The 19,593-nt window shown below is 34.6% G+C and overlaps 1 protein-coding gene across 1 annotated transcript in view; it reads left to right on the top strand.

Moving 5' to 3' along the window:
- Positions 1-2,185: 2,185 nt before the first annotated feature.
- Positions 2,186-19,593, top strand: part of LOC128234648 (homeotic protein proboscipedia-like) — a 31,299-nt gene continuing 13,891 nt past the window's right edge. Inside the window, exon 1 of the mRNA XM_052949015.1 lies at positions 2,186-2,790. Within this exon, the coding sequence (XP_052804975.1) occupies positions 2,460-2,790 (331 nt within the window). The 5' untranslated portion in view covers positions 2,186-2,459. The remainder of the gene's footprint in view (positions 2,791-19,593) is intronic.

The raw sequence follows: 19,593 nt of genomic DNA, 5'->3' as shown, positions 1-19,593 counted from the left end.
TATATTTAAGTAAATACATACACCTTTTCCTTTCATATAAATTTCATGTTAATAATATTTTTTTATTTAATTGATTAAATAAATTTCATATTGCAATTTCTTTTCCAATTTAATTCAATTTTTCACAACGCGCAACACAAGCCATGACAAAATCTAACAAAACAATAGTTACGCAAAATACGATTTCATAAAACTACGCACTACTTATTTGTTTTAATAAATTCTGTATTATTAAAAGAGTATTTTTTAAATATAGAAACATTAAAACATCTTTAAAACAAAATTGTATTCCTCAATTTCTTTTTAATTTAAGAACAAAACATAAAATATATCACATCGGAGCCATGAAAACAAATAACAATATTATTGATAATTTTGATGAAATAAAATATTTGTTATATTGTAAATATTTATGAATTTGAATTCAAATTTAAATCTTATTATTTCCTTTCCCATAAACTTGATTACTTATTATAATGATTATGAAATTTATTTCGATACAAAACGTCTTTTATGTATATGCTAATATCTGCATGGTATACTCAGGATTGTGACAAAATGTTCGGATGGAAATAATCAGTGTGAATTTTTAATAATGTCAATATGTCTTTAAATAAAAACCATCACAAAAACACACAGGTTAGGACCACCAGCTTCTGTTTAATTGAAAACGCCACCGGGGTATGCGATGCTGACCGAATCATTGTCCATTGTCCACTACACCCCGGGTGCCCCGCCCACCCGCCGGTATATTGCCGGGGTCCAAAAGCACAAATGGTCACTACCAACACTATCAAACGCCTTTTTTAGATCCCACACTGGGCGAAATTACTCATAAGTATTTTCTACATGATTGGCTCAATAAGTACCCATTCTATTCAGTGAACTCAAAAGAAACACCGCTAGGTGCCGCTACATGTCAAGTAGGTATCCATAAAATATGTAAATTAAATCCCCTCATCACAAAGTAATGTCACATTCCAGTTTAATTGAGTCCAATAATACAATCCAGCGGATTCACTGTTTGCCCCTTGTACGTATATTTCTTCTTTGTAGTATTCAATGTCATTGTTGTTTATTCCGCAGAAATGAATTTCAATATCCACGTGTTTTGGCGAAAATATCACACAGGTGAACTAAAGTCAAAATGGCGTCCATCTGTTCAGTCCAAATTTGATTAAATTTGAAAATGCAGATGTAATTTACGCATGAGTATACACCATACAAACACCTAATATACGCCACAACACTGCTCAGAATTCTCATACATATGTAAAATAAGTCTTTTTCCAAACTTATTCATATCAAATTGAGAATTCACTTTTTCTCTCAGGGTTTTTTAGTTTCTTTACGTACAATTACTGACCATTCATGTATACAAAAACAACTTGGAAGGATCAAATTTCCACAACGATCTACAATGACCGTCAGACAACAATATGGAAAACCCATTAACGAAATTCAAGACTCAAGTGTTTTGAAAACTCTAACGCGAACTGCTTAACAACACGTTTTTTCTGTACATGAAAGAAATGAAAAAATAAATGAATATGAAATGATGAAATTTACCAGAAAATAAGAGAAAAAATAAAACAAATATCCCTATTCATACACAATTCTCCCTGCAAAGATACCCACTGAAATGAACAGTATTAACATTGAGCTTGATATACGTGTGGGAAAGATGGTGCGATAAAAACCATCATCAAGGAAAGGATTCTGACAACAATGATGAAAAATAGCGAAATTATGGACCATGGACGGAGCCTATTAATAAACCATTACTATACTTCTCAGCCACAACATGGTCCAAAATCAAGTCAATATTTGTGAATGATGTCAATATGAATACATGTTAAATTATTCTGTCGATTTCAAGTCATTTTGATGCATTTTGCATTAATTGTCATGATATATATATGTAACAAGAGTTTAATACAAAGCTCAAACAATACAAAAATATGCTTTCAAAATGCTTAAACCAATCTTGTTTTAGCAAATGGTATAAAGTTTCATTGCATTCAGTCCGCCTGCCTATTTTATCGGAAAACTGTCAAACCCAACCTCACGTTAATAATGATTGGTTGCTCCAGTCACGTGATATGTCTGAGGCAAGATGGCTACACTTGTATGATCACAAAACATTGGAGTATATTTTAATGTACACTATCGTCATGTTGTCGTTCTCTGTGTGATTGAAAAACGCATAAATTATAAAATCACGACATACTTTTTTTCATTGACGAAAATGGATTGCTACTTGAGACGATATTTGTGTGAAACTAGTTTATTGCGGGAATAAAAACGACTATCGCTGCGCTTAATTTAAAATACTAGTAAAATGTAATTAATCGACTACGGGGTTCAGGTATTCGGTGTCTGTCTGCGTTAATCATATCTGCTCTAAATCAAAAACCCATAGAGAAAATTTAAAAAAGGCATTTTGTATTTGCAAAACGATGGGAGATAATAGGGAAAGTGGATTTATTAACAGTGAACCTTGTATTGCGGAGTTTATGACAAATGTGCCTCACATAAATCATGTCCTACCCGGGTCTTCCATCAACATGGCGAACGACACCGGAAGCTACTGCCAGACATTCAACGGTGCACTTCCGGCGTCCCCTACCAGAGGCGACCTGGCTCTCGCCGGAACACCGGAAGCGGCGGACCACGTGATCGGTTCGGGGATCGGGAACGGCGGAGGGGGCAAGTTTAACGACTATGAGTGGATGAAGGACAAGAAACCTATCCGGAAGTGCGAGCAGCCGCAGACCGTTCCTGACATAGGTAGGTCAAACCGAACTTTTTTATACTGTAACACCTATCAGCTGACTCGTATTACTTATATTTACTTGTAATCAATCGTATACCGTGTTACTTGGTTATGAAGAAGAATTTAAAAATTAAAGGACCACAGTTCAGTGACCTGTTATCGCCTATATCAAGCTTACATAAGGTGTTTGGCGCTTTTAAGTATATTATTATTAGATAACAGAAGACCCAGCTTCTTTTTTTAAACTATAGACACACGTGTCCCGTTTAAGTAAACCTCCAGATTGTCTTGAAAGGTACCGAAGTTAGAATGAAGTAGTTGATTGTATACTTTATTTTAACTGCAACACAAATGTGCATTTATCTCCAAAGAATGAGCTCTTTGTTTCATTAAAAATGCGAAATACTTCCTCCTGTCTGTTTGTGCACAATTTAGCCGAGCAACTAGATGTGCATTGTTTACATGATGACATGGACAACTATTTCACCTGGTACATTTTCAAACATACAATACATATGATTTTAAGTTATTGAAGTATGTATCATACACATACACTGATAGTCGATTCTCAACACGTTGGTGTATGGAATGTTACAGTAATGAAATAATTTTAGCTTAAATACTCTCATAATAGGAGTCCATACAGTCATTGAAGCTTAAAATTATATCTTAAATTAAAATCAACATGCGCAACATATAGGTACGGCCACATGCACAGTGATTTATTTTCATCTCTCCTCGGGGCTTAAATATTTCACAGCCATGGACTCGTTCTAAGCAAAATTCTGAGAGCCCATGGCATTACTTTGAGCTCACAAAAACAGTGCACCACCCAGATACATATATTTAGTAATATTGGGACCTTTTTATGGACAAAATATCCTTATATCAATTATTTCCGGTATGGCATTATGGTATCATCACAAACTTGATTATAATGAATAATCTTTGATGTACATCTTTAAATTTATCTTAAGAATCTGTATCTCGAAATATTTATCATTATTACTTAATGTTACTGATTAGAAAGTGTTAACCCCATTGGCATAGTGCACGGAATGTGTGAATGTGTGAAGCAAAATCAATCACTTTATTCATCTAATACTCATTTAGATTTTAAATTATACATAATTAGCCAGGTGCATAATTTATAGTACAGTAGTTTAAGAGAGCAGTTACATTTTGAATCACATGATCTCCTGCCCCCACCCCATATTTTCCATTTAGGTTCACTACCGCCAACAACACCAGCAACACCACTAGTCTACAACACTAGCTGTCTCGCAACTAGGTTATTTCACTCCTTTAATAAATTAAATTTAATAAAACATTTAATTTATGCAAAAATCAAGCAAAATTAGCTATGTTTCCTGATTTAGTTTTATATTTTATTACCAAATTACTTTTTCCACTATACATGTAATCTTCAAAATGCAAGATAAATTGTTTAATGTGTTATATCTATAAGATACAATTCTTAATGTCTTTCACATTGTGTACCAGAAGAAATTCAAATTTAGGAATCATGTAATTACTATTTGTATATCACTTTGTTACAGTTATTAATAGCAAAGGTTAAAAATAGGGATTTCTTTAATCATGCTCAAGTTTTATTAAAGCATTAAACTATCATCTATACACTATTGCAAGTTGTGTCTGATTGATTTTATAGTAGTATATCAATTTAAATTTGTAACAAAACTGGTTTTATGCTGTTACAAGTGTCCATGAATTTCTCCCTGTTACACCATTAAACATCTATGTGTTCAAATCAAACATTTATTTGTTAAATTCTTAAGATAGTTAGTTACATTTCTTAATATTTTATTACCCACTTTAATTGTTACTTTATGACGTTCAAAAGTAAAATATTATTCAAAATGCTGTAAAATTATGTCTTGCTATTTTGTTATAAATTCTAAAAGATACTCTGTGACCTTCAATGCTAAAAATCTGATTTAATACCAAATGTTTTCAATTCTTTCTTTGAATATATTACAACTTACAATACATACTACAAATTAAAAATAAAACAGTAACATCACCTCATAATATATAATACAAATTGTAATTTGGGAAGAATATATAAGTTAGGATTTATATCTTAAAGATGTTATGAACTATCATGTTTGTCCATTTTATTTTCAAATGTACACTTGCTTCCATCAAAGGATAAGCAACGTTTTGTTACAACGGTTGCGGTTGCACTATATACTTTACCATTTACTTATATCATTTTACTGTCTTTTTCATATACCTACATTTCATACATACATTAGCTTACTTCTCAATGCTCATTAGCACTCTCCGCTGATGTTGTAATATTATCAGAGTAAAAATATGTTTATAAATCTGCGTTTTTTAAGGTGGTACCATATTCAATAAGTATTTATTGCAACTATAAATTGAAATGTTTTTTTAGGTTTATTTATAATTTATTGCGATGTCGTCTGCGGAAATGATTCGTGCGACGGTAATAAAGTTAGCAACAAAAACAATTTACTAAGTCATATGAGTATAAAACAAACTTATAACAGTAAACATGAAGAAAATAAACTTTTCAAAAGGCTTAAAATACATATGGTTGCCGGCATCTGGGGAATGATGCCTCGCAAAAACGTAAATGCAAATGTTACTCTTCCTCTACAGGACTGATTTTCCCTGACGACGTCACAATTATAATATACGTTGTATTCGAATAAATATCAATTCTTTGAATTTCTTTGAAGTGAAATTACTCAAATTGAAGTTTAACCTGGACATCTATTTCCTCACGATTTTGATACAGACAAAAGCAGCACATACGGCGCTGCATATTGAAATAATTTATATATATGCAGAGCTGCCATTAACAACTGGAAGTATAAACTTCTTTGCCTTCAGTTTTGAAAGTTTTTTTATCCCAGACATGAAAAATTCTCATTATTATACAACTATTCTGATAAAATGTTAAAATAATTTGAAACTAAAGCAAGCCAGTTCCACACATGTGTATTCAAACAACCATTTTTATTTTAGAACTACTGAATACATGTTCTTTATTAAAACGTAAACACCACATTTTCATATTCTAATCCTTCTAAACACTCACTCATTGAAGTTTTACCAAAAATCTTCGACGTTTCGGAACTTCCAAGGACATAATTTTTTAAGTTTAATTTGTTCTGTACTTCAAGGGATTCAATTTTGGAACTTTTAAAAGTTTCTGTCCTTCCAAGGATTCAATTTCGAAAGTTTCAACCAATTTCTAGTGAGCAATATGTTTCCAAACTTCCTTTCACGAAGGCCCTTTTTTATTCTTTTGATAATTACCATATTTGACAACATTCAATAAGAAAACCCCATCACACTGTGATAACTAACTTTTATCTGTATACGCCAATTATTTAAAAATGCTTTTAAAGATTAATGTATGTCTTTCAGTTATTTTCTATTTAACTTTTCTTTATCAAATTAAACGAACACTGGTTGAAAACCGTGCATTTGGGTTTTCAAATTTAGGGCTACAATATAGACACTTTGTTAACACAGTTATGCAGACAAATTTGACATAACCATAATAAAACATGTTAGTGTATCCAGAAAGAGCGAAGATGACAAACAAATGACAATTCGTATAAAGATATCACTGTGGTTTCGACAGATTCGTCTGGACTTAGACAATACACGTTCATGCGACATGAGCAGTTTTGGCGTAAAATTTAGTCGAAAAAGACGTGCATGTCGCGTGTGTGATTCATCAATGTACAGTGGGGCAGTGTCAAGCGTCTGAGTGATATATCAAAACACGTCACCGTACTGGTACCCCCCGGGCTATCGATGAGTTTGAGAGGGGGTTACGAGTGGGTGGAGGGATATGGAGCCTAGGAGATGTTATATGTCATTATGTTTAAAATATATGCTATGATACCTGCTCGTATATATATAACATTTTCAAGGAGAACGGTATTAGCTTCCCAACCCTAACGGAGATACATGCGTAATATATTTTTCAATGTGTGTTTTTTTTTATAAAATAATTCATTTTTAAACTAACTTTGAGAATATCTAAGAAAATCATAAAAAAACTGTTAATATCAAACAATCTAATTTCTACGTTTTAATTTTAACATTATTTCATGATGTAACAAGGTTTTGACACAAGTCAGTATGCCATGAATTGAAGTTACACCAACAAAAATGACAAGATCCTGGAACCATCTGAAACGAAACGGAATTTGCAGACGGTTGCAGAAAATAATATTTCTAGGTCTGCATATCATTTTTTGTCTTGTCCATTGAATATTATTAAGTCAAGGTCCCAACAGTCCCCTTTAAAAGTATTTACTATCCAATACTACAGAGGGGAATGAACTCTTCCATCGAAAACGTGTTGAACAAATTCGAAAACTCGTCTCTGCAAAAGCGCTTTAAATGTTTAACTAAATAATTATAAACCATAATGAAAAGTCAAATTGTGCAAGTTCCGCAAAAAATTTAGATGGGTTATAAGTCCTGCGAAGATAGAGAATAGTGTTGTTCATTCCTGTAAGGCGATTGTGTCCATCAATGCTGCTCAGGGGCGTGGTTTTGTCTAAACGTATAAGGAAAGTCATCATATTGCTAATATTTGTAGTTTAAACAATAATGGTAGGTGTCATGCATATCTTTACAAAATCGTTTGTCATAAACGTTCATAATTTTTCAAGTAATGAATTTACTGTGGGCGAATAAGATAAATTGTTTTCATTTTGATCTTATATCAGTCGTCCAACTAAGTTGCTCTTGGTCAGTCTTCAAGATCATCAGAAACAACACATTTTGCATATAAGTCCCTTTTTTAAAACGCAGGTTTGATAAGCTGTTTTCAGTACCGAGAGCTTTCATGACAATAGTTAATTTATGTTATCAAAAGCAATAGCATACTAACATAATTGAAGGTTCTTCTGTATTAAATAATACTATTATGTGGTAATGTTATTTAACAGCCATTCGATTTTTTGTTGCAATTTTTTTTAAGAAAACGTGTTGTGTCTTCATATGCAAATTACGGTGAATTACGAAGAAAGACATTTTGTAGCCATGTAAATTGTTATTTCATGCATTTTATATATTTTGTTTAAATTCTCACTAATACTCTTATACAAAAGCCCATGATTTCACACATCTGGGGACTTGCTATTAATCAACTTTATTCATTGAACAAATTACGCAAACCTGCGTCGATTATACATTAACAACTGTTACAAATTATTATTTCAAATATAAAAAACAGATATAAAGATATGAACTTTTGCCGCATAATGAATAAATTGAAGTAGAAATGACATAATTTATGTGCAAAGTGTGAACAGCTTTTCCTAGACAACTTGTGTTTCATTTATGTATTATATCTTATAACATGAAATTAAGGCAAATATCATTTGTGACTGTGTTGCTGTATGTGAAATGTGATAATAGGAAGTCGATCCAAGTATTCTTCCCCAAGTATTTCTTAGTAATGATTTTGATATGAAAACATTCTTGAAGAACATATCAGTGTTATCATTATGAGCTCTTTCGATAGCACTGATGTTCTGAAACCCTAAGCTTCACAACTGTAAATCAATATAGACAAACATTACTTCGAAAAAACACAATCGCATGGACAAGAGATATATGTATGAACTAAAATTAAAATTAAACAATTTATCTTGTAAGCTGTTATTTTCCTTTGAGTTTCATCACAACATTGTTTTTGGACATTCTGGTCTTTCTGGTCATGACAAACTTCCAATTTACCATCAGGTGATACAATGCTCAGAAGTATTTTCGTGACATCATACCTTTTAATAAATATAAACATAAAACTGAAAATATATTGACAGATTACCGAAATACGACGCATCAATTAAACACATCAATCAGTCATATGTAGGCAAGTGTTGACCGTCAGCTAATGATGAATAGTTGCCTATCTGTTCATCAATCTCTTGAGTGTAAACTTTAGTCAGTGCACCTAAGTCACATAAAAGTTGCAAGGTAGGGAGTAAAACATTTTTACATGTGTAATTCTATTATAATGCTAGGTTCATGTTTATGTTGTTATTTCTATTTGTTGTTTTGCGAAGTTTTGTGTCATTGTTGCCATCCTTTGCACCAATAGCTCATGGATATAAAGCACTATTCCTCCGTGTTGGGCTCGTGGCCACCCCTGGAGAACCCTTGATGCGCACCTAGCCCGGCGGTTTCTTTTAACCTAGGTCGTCCCATAATATATATGTTAATGTATGATATGCACTAGCACATATTTGCATCCTAATGATGGCTTACCTTAAACAGGAACTTGGTTAATGTTTTGGGTAGTGGGCTTGTCCTTGTGGTTTCCTTTGTCTTTTACGTATAATGTTATAATTAAAAGCTTATCGTGAATGCACAGTTATTCCCTTTTTCATGTACATCATTTAACATGATCGCATTGTTTAAATTAGTGTTAATTGCTGCTTTGAAAAGTCCTTAAAGATGCTATGAAGAATTGTCATCTTCAAACTGATTTGGTCAATTGTTGTCATTGTACATGTATATCATTTCAAGAACGAAACGTAAATTTGTGAACTGTGTTAAGAAAAATATGAAAAGATTATCTCCTTTGATCTTTCTTATCCGGTGCAGCTGTGTTTTCCATTCACAAAATGTTTTAATCAACGATTGACGAAGTATATCAACTGTGCCTTTTCTTCCAAACTATTTGATATTTATGCATAATGTCCCGATTGTGCAAACGTGAAAACGTTGGCAACTAAATATTCGAAATATTTATGCAAATAAGTTTGATTTAAAAGGTGCAATGGAAACGCCGGTGACAAGCACAGAAATCAAAAGCCCCCTGTGATGCAGTTACAGGAACAGAACAGAACAGAACAGAACAGAATAGAACATTTATTTACCATATATAGTCATAAGAAAATACATGTACGTACAAGAATCAAAAGCTTAAGAGACACACAACTTATTACAATATTAGTTTACTATACAAACTATGTAAGCATTGAAGTTATTTGACACGATTCAACATGTCCAAGGTCGGTGGAATTCCATGCAATCCTTATGACCAGACCTGCGTTCAGTGAAAGAGTTTGCGGCTAAAGTTTGCGATTTCCTTCCCCGCTTGAAGTGTATGGGACGGAGGTACAGAACTTACATGAGGGACTTCTAGCCTCAACTAAACTCATGGCAGGTTCAGTGAAATCAAACTTTCTAAATACAGGTGCAAGTATTCAGAGACATACACTATCACAAACATGATAAGATGAAACAACTTGACCAATCCAATAAGTACCATCTACCTACTTGGTAAAATGTCAAAGGTCGATGACCGTTCTAATGTTCAATGGTAGACATATACTTTCCGAGGGCTTTATGTTAAACCCCGTTGGCTCGAACTGTATGTACAAGACTGATTTCTTAATACTGAAGGTAAGCATTGGACCTATTTTTTCTCCGTTCTCTGGAAATTCGAGCAAACGAGGCTCGACTGTGCTCACACTTCAATATAACGACTGCATTTTTCAACATTGAAACGGAAGTTGCCAACATTTGAATGATAATCGTAATTGTTTTTGGTCATTTCAGAACAAAGCTATCATTTTGTCGGTACACTTTGCTATCAGTTAATATGGTAACGAGGTAATAAGAGGCATTCAAAAAGCCTATTACAAAGTGTTATTTATTTCTTTATTTTAAAATACACTGGCCAAAACATCTAGCGGTGCATTAAATTGCAATTATAGACCCCTGATTGGAAACATTTATGTAAAACGGATTAGCGTAGCTGTCACGAAATCTGTTCTGAAAGCTTAAGTATCACTAACCGGTGCATAACCCGTGCACAACCCGTGCGCAACACCCTCGTTGACTCTTCTTATGATGGTGTATGGTTCATTTTTTGCGTTTAAAATTGCAATACCGTTTCATCTAAAATTTCTATTAACCATATAGGACCAACAATAGGAGCTTTTTATCCTGCAAAGGGGTATGCGACCTTTCAACGTTGTTCCAGTACAAAGCTATATCTCTTGCAAAAGCTTTGACAGAAAACTGCAAATTTTCGACTTCAAAAACCAGCCCAAAGTCTCTATTTACAACGGAATTACCTCATAGCGAATATCTGTTAATCTCGACTCAATCCCACGAGACAATTAATGTGATTACGAAACGTTATTGTCTTTGGGCAATCGGCGTAAGAAGCATTATACATTTTGAAACTCGACGGAGTAACATGGTTTTGTTATCTGATATAGTAGAAGCCGTAAAGGTCGACCAAATACTTGCCTTGAGAAACGACGCAATAATTGATAAACGTTTTGAACTAATAATACCAAACTTTTTTCAGCACATCTCTGCAGAAAAATGTTTTTTTTATTTGAAGAATTAATGGCCCATCTTAAACTGCTTTGACCACAAGAAAGAAGGTTCAACTCCCAATACAATCTTCTCAAAAAGGAAATGATTATGTGCCTAAAAAGTCAGCATATAAGAGTATTTGTGCGCCTCCTCAAGGACTGTCCGTTGTAAAAGATGACTTATTCGGCAATTATTCCATTAAAACATCGTCTCCTGTTTTCGTACGGTTATATATGACAGGCAAGGGTGTGTTTTGATTTACATGCATGGAATATAATCCCTGCAATGTACGAAATAGGTCTGAAATCCAACCCATCGGAATACGGCAAGATTATCTGATCTGCCCATTTTTACGTGTATGAAATACAATGTGTCCAATTTTGAAAACTATCTTTTTGTATATCTGAACTGGAGAATGAAGTGGCTGGTACGATTTTACAAAATTCCATGCCTTTGCACATGTTCTACGTATTCTGATTAGCTACATCAAATTTTTGTTTCCATTTTTCATTCAAACAATAGGTCTTGCCATGGAGCAATGTGATTTGTAATGCTTCACTATTATAATTTTTAAATTTGACATAGGGCGATTTCAAACAACGTTAAATGAAATATAAGAACACGGATATATTACGGACATAAATTATCTGTCTACCAATTCAATGATAATAACATCAAATAGGTCGAAATTGGATCACCCTGGGTTGGTATATTGCCTTCCAGGTTAAAATTATACACACGGTTTGACTAAATATTTACGTTATGAAGTCAAATTTCAATCTATCATATACCTAACAAGACAGCCATGGCGCCCGCAAAAATACAAGCGATTCGTTACCTTACACGTCGTTCGAGTGTTGAATCTGATACTGATGAATGGCAGACCTTTGACTGTCTATGTCACACTGGACTGGTTTTAAGCTGGGTTGCATAATTCTTACCAAAATTGTTCAATTTAAACTAAATATAGAAACATTTCACTCCGTCTTGAATAGACTGGTTTGAACATAATTCTTACCAAAATTGCTAAATTCAAACTAAAAATAGAAACATGACACTTTGTCTTGAATGGGCAGGTTTGAAGCTGGGTAACATAATTCTCAACAAAATTATATAATTTAAACTAAAATCAGAAAGATGTCACTCTGTCTTGAATAGCATTTTCTTTTGTCTCAACCCAATTTTCAATTAATTTTCATTAAAGAAAGACCATGCTTTGTATACATATTTCAATGCATATTTAAGAATGGTTATTCTTTGGAAGCATGGAATGAACATTGCCGTCTCTATTTGTTAAACGTGTGCGTTGACAGATAAGCTCAGCACTGCCAATGCCAGCTGGGGCACGTTAAAGAACCTAGAGGTCTCTTCGTAGAGCTAGGATATCGCACCCGGAACTCTTGTATCTCACTCTGTTTCTTCCAATGTCTGGATTTGACTGAAAATTGCTGTCACTATCTCATGTCACTTATGGCATCTAAAAACAATGTATGTCGTGATGGCGCCATGGCGAGGTCAAACCATAATGCAGACAACGGGCTTGGGGCAGACAATGATAAACTCAAAAAAGCAAATCAAAATTGCCAGCTGGAACCGGCTTTAGCGGTGTGCTAAAATCAATTTTTATCCAATATTTATCATAGTGTTTTAATATGCAAACTTACCAAAATGGTACAAACGAAAAACCTTTCCAAGGTTTCATGCAATTTATCGCTGATAGCATCCATTGTGTCAGAAAACGGTTACAATAGTTTAAAGATGCTTTAAACGCGGACTTCCTTGGTACTAACATATCGGAAACAATCGAAATAAAACATTCCTACTTATTTGAGTTGAGTGAACTATTTGTTGGACTGAAATTAGTACCCATAAATTTCACAGTAAAAGTAATGATTTTCAAACCGAGACATTTATTCTTGTTTTAGTGTTTAATAATTAAACCTTCTTCAAGCACCATAATGCGATCTCGTTACCAAGCGTGATAAATGTGGTGTTCTGTAAACGTTTATTGCTATCAAAAGTGAAGTATTTATGCACGTTGACACATTTGGTGTGTTATAACCTACTGGTTAATTGCACGTTAAATTTGGCAATAAAATAAACTCGATTTATGGCAATTTTAGTGGCAGAAAATAATACCAGAAATGTTATTGATAAAACTTTGGAACTAGTTTTTCTTTTTCTATACAGTGCATAGTAGACTGTTGCAACAGTTTCATTAGTTACAAGTTTGTCCAGATTGGATATTCATTATTAAATGAATTACTAGATGATCCCTCCCAAACCACCCACTCTCCCCCAAATTGTCAAAATTATGTTTTGTCTATGTCAACATGCTGGAAAATATGCATAAATTGTACCAGCATGCACCCCATTAGACTACAATTAGCCGGAAGTCTTAGTTGGGAAAAAGAAAGACTCCATAACTCATTCGTATCACATTTAGAGCCCAAAGTACGACCCCTCAAATTCTGTTATCGTAACGTGAAGTTTACGTTTATGCATACGTTATATGCGAATCAAAGTGCAACTCGTGAACTATCACCGACCGGGCTCTCTTGCGAGTCGACAGAGGCTAATGATACAGTTGAGTCAAAGGCATATTTCTTCCTTGTCATATACCTTAAACACCCTTAGTATGAACGAATATATTTGCCTTACGTGTATGGTATTTATGTGTATGGATGGGGAAAAGTTCTTTCATCGAAACCAAAAATGAATGTGTAACATTACCCTTCTCCTTTTTCAAATGAGTCATTTTCATTGACACACCAGAAATACGTATTTCAGTGTCAAAAGGTAGGCTGCTTTATAATTTATGAACTATTCTACATTCGCCGCTATACATGCACCGATGGATCTGGTCTGTCGCGCATTTGATGACACTGTCTCCCCCCCCCCCCCACTCCAAAAAAATAAATAAATGATAACAAAAATAACTGGTTGTTTCTGGTCGTTAGAGGTTTTACTCTATTTGATGTTAGAGTTCAGTTTGTTTCAAATTTGAAATTAGGAGGGACCTAATAGGAGCCTTTAAAAACAGTTTTGCCTCGAAGAAGTGGTTCTTTACCGCATTGAGCGGCCACTAAACCCCCGGTTTTCAGCCCTTCAGCTGCCAGGTCATCAAATGGATTCGTCATTATAGCTGAGCACTACGACTACTGAAATATAAACACTAGCAAGTTCTGGCATAAAGAAACATTTGAAGGATCTGTCCGCTATTCAAAGCACCTTTAGAAGACTTCAGCTTGGTCGCTAATGCTTTCCAGAATAATCAACATTAGTTTCAAGTAAGCAAAAGCAGTATATCTAAATGTTCAGGGGAATGGCATTGAGATTCTTGCAAGGAGTGACCTCATTGAATATCCACTTGCATATCAAAGCTGCCGTCTCATAGATTTCTAAGATTGCTTAAGCGGCTAATTCAGTGTGGTCGTCAAATTCTCATTTACAGTACTTTGACTTAATTCATACAAGTCAAGTTGATCTCAGAAAGACAAATTGTAAATCTCAATGGAGTCCTTGTAATCTACCGGTCTTAGACAAAGGAATTTTCAAATCTTAACAGCAGTTTTCAGGATAAGAACATCTTTTTTTTCGTGTCAATTTTTTCGTTAAGCTTGGCAATAAAGCTAGTATATATACAAGTTCGTTTTTCATAACTCTGTTATGACTGCTTTTTGCATTCCTGAACAAATATGGACGTTGGAAACATTTGGCATTTGATGTAATTACTCTCTTAAGTTTCCTCAATTAAACAAGTGGATATGTTCATAATGGTGCCGAGGCTCCTGTTCAAACCATCCCCATCCCGGGCATCTTGAATGCGAATGATGTTTTCCCTAATTGCATACTTTCATCATGATTATATTTCGATTTTCCTTTGAAAATCATCATTCTGAAAACCTTTTTCTATATCGTATATTTTGTCCTATCGGTTAAAGCATGGCACTAATAATTTACCTCTCAAAGTGGACGCCATTCCTGGTTTCTACCCAGGAAAACGGACGTTAGAGATGATTATAGCTATAAGCTTTCGTCTCAATTGAGCGAAAAGAATTTAATATGAACTAAATAAAATACCCGTTGTGATACATTAGTTATACATGTATATTTTTTTCATTTCGCGGTAATACGACAGCAGGCAGGAGTATCCATTAACAAGATAAGGGTTAAGAACCAAACAAATATGTGAGCCCCAAACTGTTACCAGAGACATGAGAATTACGACAGGTTGTGTGAATAGATGACAAAATGTTTCCTTGGCTTTCACAGCTGATTTACTTGATCGGCAACTAAGACGACATGTTGAGAAATTATGTTGACGTAACATGGCTGTGACTTTACTTTTGTTAAGACAGATATTTTGACGCATGTGTTCTCGGTCTTTGTTACTTTGCAGTGCTGTGTATCTGCCGTTCTGTGCCTGTTTAGACCTTGACCTTTTAACTATAAACAGGTCATTGTTACCAATTGCAGTTATTGGGCTTGTCCTTATTGTTTAACAATAATTTACTTTTATAAAAGTCTATTAGGGCCTTCACATTCTGACTCTAAATAGGTATTTGCTACAAGGGTTGGTTATTGAGCTTGACCTTATTGTTTCCATTGTTTACTTTGGTCTTATTAATAAAGATATAGTGATGCAAGTGTAGTCTGTCTGTGTTGGGATTTAATGTTGTATGTCGTCTGTTACGACTGAACAATGTTCCTCTGAATATTGTTTTCGTTATTCTGTTTTGTTACTGGGCTTGTCCGTGTAGTCTACTATTTATGTATATTTACACCTCAACTTCCATTCCTTAAATGAACTGCCTTTCGGCAATTGCGTTCATCAATCGATGAACGCAACATCTTCGGATATCTTTGGATCGTAGTTCTTTGCATAGCAATATACATGAAAGCTATTGATCTTGTTATTGGTTGTATTGTGTCTGCAGGTCCCATAAAATATAGATCAACATTTTTAAAAGTGTTAGTTTATCATATTTTAAATATATTGGTACCAGAAGTGTTTTAATTTTACGTTTTAAAGTGATTTCAAGTGGTTGATCTTTTCCCGCGTTATTGTGACGTCATTTGAAAAAAATGTTTCCGGTTATAGTCGGGTCGTTCTATTTACCGAATGGGTAAGAACGGGTTACTGAAAGGTTTTCTTAAATGAAATGAAGTATTTTTTTAACAATTCTTGAATGAAATAATGAACTATTGGTGTAAATATAAGGAATGAATTGCGGGGTTGATGTCATTATCGGGGCTATGAACGCAATTGGGTTGGTCAAAGTACGCGTGGAGTCCTTTGGACTCCACACACATTGACCAACCCAATTGCGTTCATACCCCGATAATGACATCAACCCCGCAATTCATTCCTTAAATAACAAGATGTGTGAACTAATGGGTTCGATTTGTTTCTTTGTTTAAAGTAACTTAAAACAATTCTCTTTTACATCTCTTGGCAAACACATATAAACAGAATTTTCTTAATAAGCTTTCACGGTGAATCATTTGAGATATACTGTTTAAGAAAAGACTTTCAGACGCACATCCGAAATACAGAAATATAGATAAATGTTTACTTAGGACAGTTCTTTGAGATATGATCTTTAATAAAAGACGTGCGAAACAACATTCTAAACCGTTTTAAACTAGTTTTCATTTTTTAGCCAATATCTGAGACATAACCAAGTTTTGGGTAAAGAGGACATTAGATAATCCAAACTTGATCGAAATACTCATCCAATAATAACAATCTGTGAAAATACGGGTTTCTAAACTAGGTCGCTTACCTATACATATCATTTTCGGCGGCATGATAAGTGCAATTGAACTGGTGTATAGAGCGTATAACTTTAAAGTATGTCATACACACACAATTGTTTTTAATCCACTTATGTTTTTGTTTTGTTTTGGTTTTGGTAAAAGCCCAATGCCAACCATTTATACCTCGCTTTTCGTTCACAAGCTTCGAGTATAGAAGTGCAGTCGAATCCCGTTGGCTCGAACTCGGTTGGATCGAATTCCTCGTTGGCTCGAACTGGATGTAAAGGACAAATTTCTTTAATCTGAATGTAAGCATTCTCGCTTGGTTCGAATTTTCTGAGGCTCGAGGTATTTTCGCCGGTTCCAGGGAGTTCGAGCCAAAGGGGTTCGACTGTAACACTGTGAAGGCGAATTTATTTTGAAAATAATCGGAAGATTGCAATGATGTAAAAAAAAATTGAACAGAATTGATGCAATATTCTTATCAAGAACAGACATGAAATTTTACTTTCCGGCGATTTATTGATAAATAAATAAATAAATATATGTCTAGAATTCTGTCAAATTAAGATTTTTTTTAACAATTTTAGAAACTTTTGGCATAAGAGTTATTGATCACAGACAGGCCTGTCGGACTAGAAAACAGCTTACTTTATTCAATCATTCAAACATACATAACCATATTATTTTCACACAAGTATGGTTTTAAATACTGTAACAATTATCTAAGTTGAAAATAACCTACAAAATAACCGTCATACCTGTGAACATTTGATCTTTAGAAGACAGAACGGAGTAGACAAAAACATGTGGATTGTGTGAAGGAGTGCGCGTACGACAGTTAAAGCTGCACTCGCAGTAATATGGGCACTAACTTACATACTACAAGTCACGAGCCATGTACTATGAATATCAGGGATGTGCTTTGTTTGTGGATTTGCGGATTTCTGGGGATCTTATGGCCAAAGGGACTAAAAAATGTTTGTTTTTTAACTGGTTGCTTGTGGTTGTTACCTTATGTGGAGCTTGTATTGACAATCCAGTTTGCTTCTTATTTTAAATCAACAGAGCCCTTAAAAGGGCTTCTTAAAACCCAAGTTTGCTTCTTCGGCATGTTGCTTCATCCCCTTTGATCCAAATTGGGGGCTTAAGCATCCTCAGAACCCCTCGCCGAAATTGTTTCATCCCTTCAACTGCCATGTAAATCTCATCCCCGTGTACTATATGGCTGAAAAATGGCGCCATTTAATCTACGATCGTACGACCGCTGTTTCTTATCAGTACACCTGGATAGTAATTCACATATTTCGAAATAAATGAAAGGATAAAAGACGCAAGCCAAAGGATATATAAATGTTCGAGTACACATTTTTTTTATTTGTGACAACACCACATTGTCATACAATTGTTTCTGATCTCCTCGTCATTGAGTCGTAAGCTCCTTGATAAGATGGTCCCACACATTCAGTGCCCTTGATCTAGGGTCGTGGTTAAGTTTAAGGACAATGGGCTTGTTTCCAACCTTTTTGTCAGATAAGACATGGATGTAAGTCATCGCCATGACACTGTTACATCATTATTATTCATTGTGTTTTTGTAAACCTGGGGTAAACACATGACAAACACATTGACATATGTGCACTCGCTCAAACACCTCACCTTTCCTGCATATTAACTTCAAACAGAACTTCTAAAACAATGAAAACCGGGGACCAAAATCCAGGCTTGTTGTTATTAAATAATCATCATTGATTTCTCATCTTAAGTCGAACTCTCTCATTTTTCCAGAGTGAACTGTAAAAATTCAAACATTTTTTACAAAAAGTTTGTTTGTTAAATGAAATGAATGAGAATAAAGTATGTTAAACATTATTTAGATGTTATATCAAATGGCCAGGGAGATACTTAACATATGTAAATGACTAAAGTTAGGACATTACTTAAGATGTTTTATGAATACCTGAACTCAATCCTAGATTTTACCGACATCCTAGGCCAAACAAATACCTGCCCAGTATCCTAGATTTAACCGACCTAGATTTTACCGACATCCTAGGCCAAACAAATACCTGCCCAATATCCAAGATTTTTCCGACTTCCTATGCCAAACAAATACCTCCCCAGTATCCTGGATTTTACCGACATCCTAGGCCAAACAAATACCTCCCCAGTATCCTAGATTTTACCGACATCCTAGGCCAAACTAATACCTGCCCAATATCCAAGATTTTTCCGACTTCCTATGCCAAACAAATACCTCCCCAGTATCCTGGATTTTACCAACATCCTTGTCCAAACAAATACCTCCCCAGTATCCTGGATTTTACCGACATCCTAGGCCAAACAAATACCTCCCCAGTATCCTAGATTTTACCGACATCCTAGGCCAAACAAATACCTCCCCAGTATCCTAGATTTTACCGACATCCTAGGCCAAACAAATACCTGCCCAATTTTCAAGATTTTTCCGACTTCCTATGCCAAACAAATACCTCCCCAGTATCCTAGATTTTACCGACATCCTAGTCCAAACAAATACCTGCCCAGTGTCCTAGATTTTACCGACATCCTAGGCCAAACAAATACCTACCCAGTGTCCTAGATTTTACCGACATCCTTGGCCAAACAAATACTTGCCAAGTATCCTAGATTTTACCGACATCCTAGGCCAAACAAATACCTCCCCAGTATCC

Source organism: Mya arenaria, chromosome 5, assembly GCF_026914265.1.
Source record: "Mya arenaria isolate MELC-2E11 chromosome 5, ASM2691426v1".
NCBI lineage: Eukaryota > Metazoa > Mollusca > Bivalvia > Myida > Myidae > Mya > Mya arenaria.
Note: the sequence above shows the minus strand (reverse complement) of the source record. Positions and strands in the feature narration are given on the sequence as shown.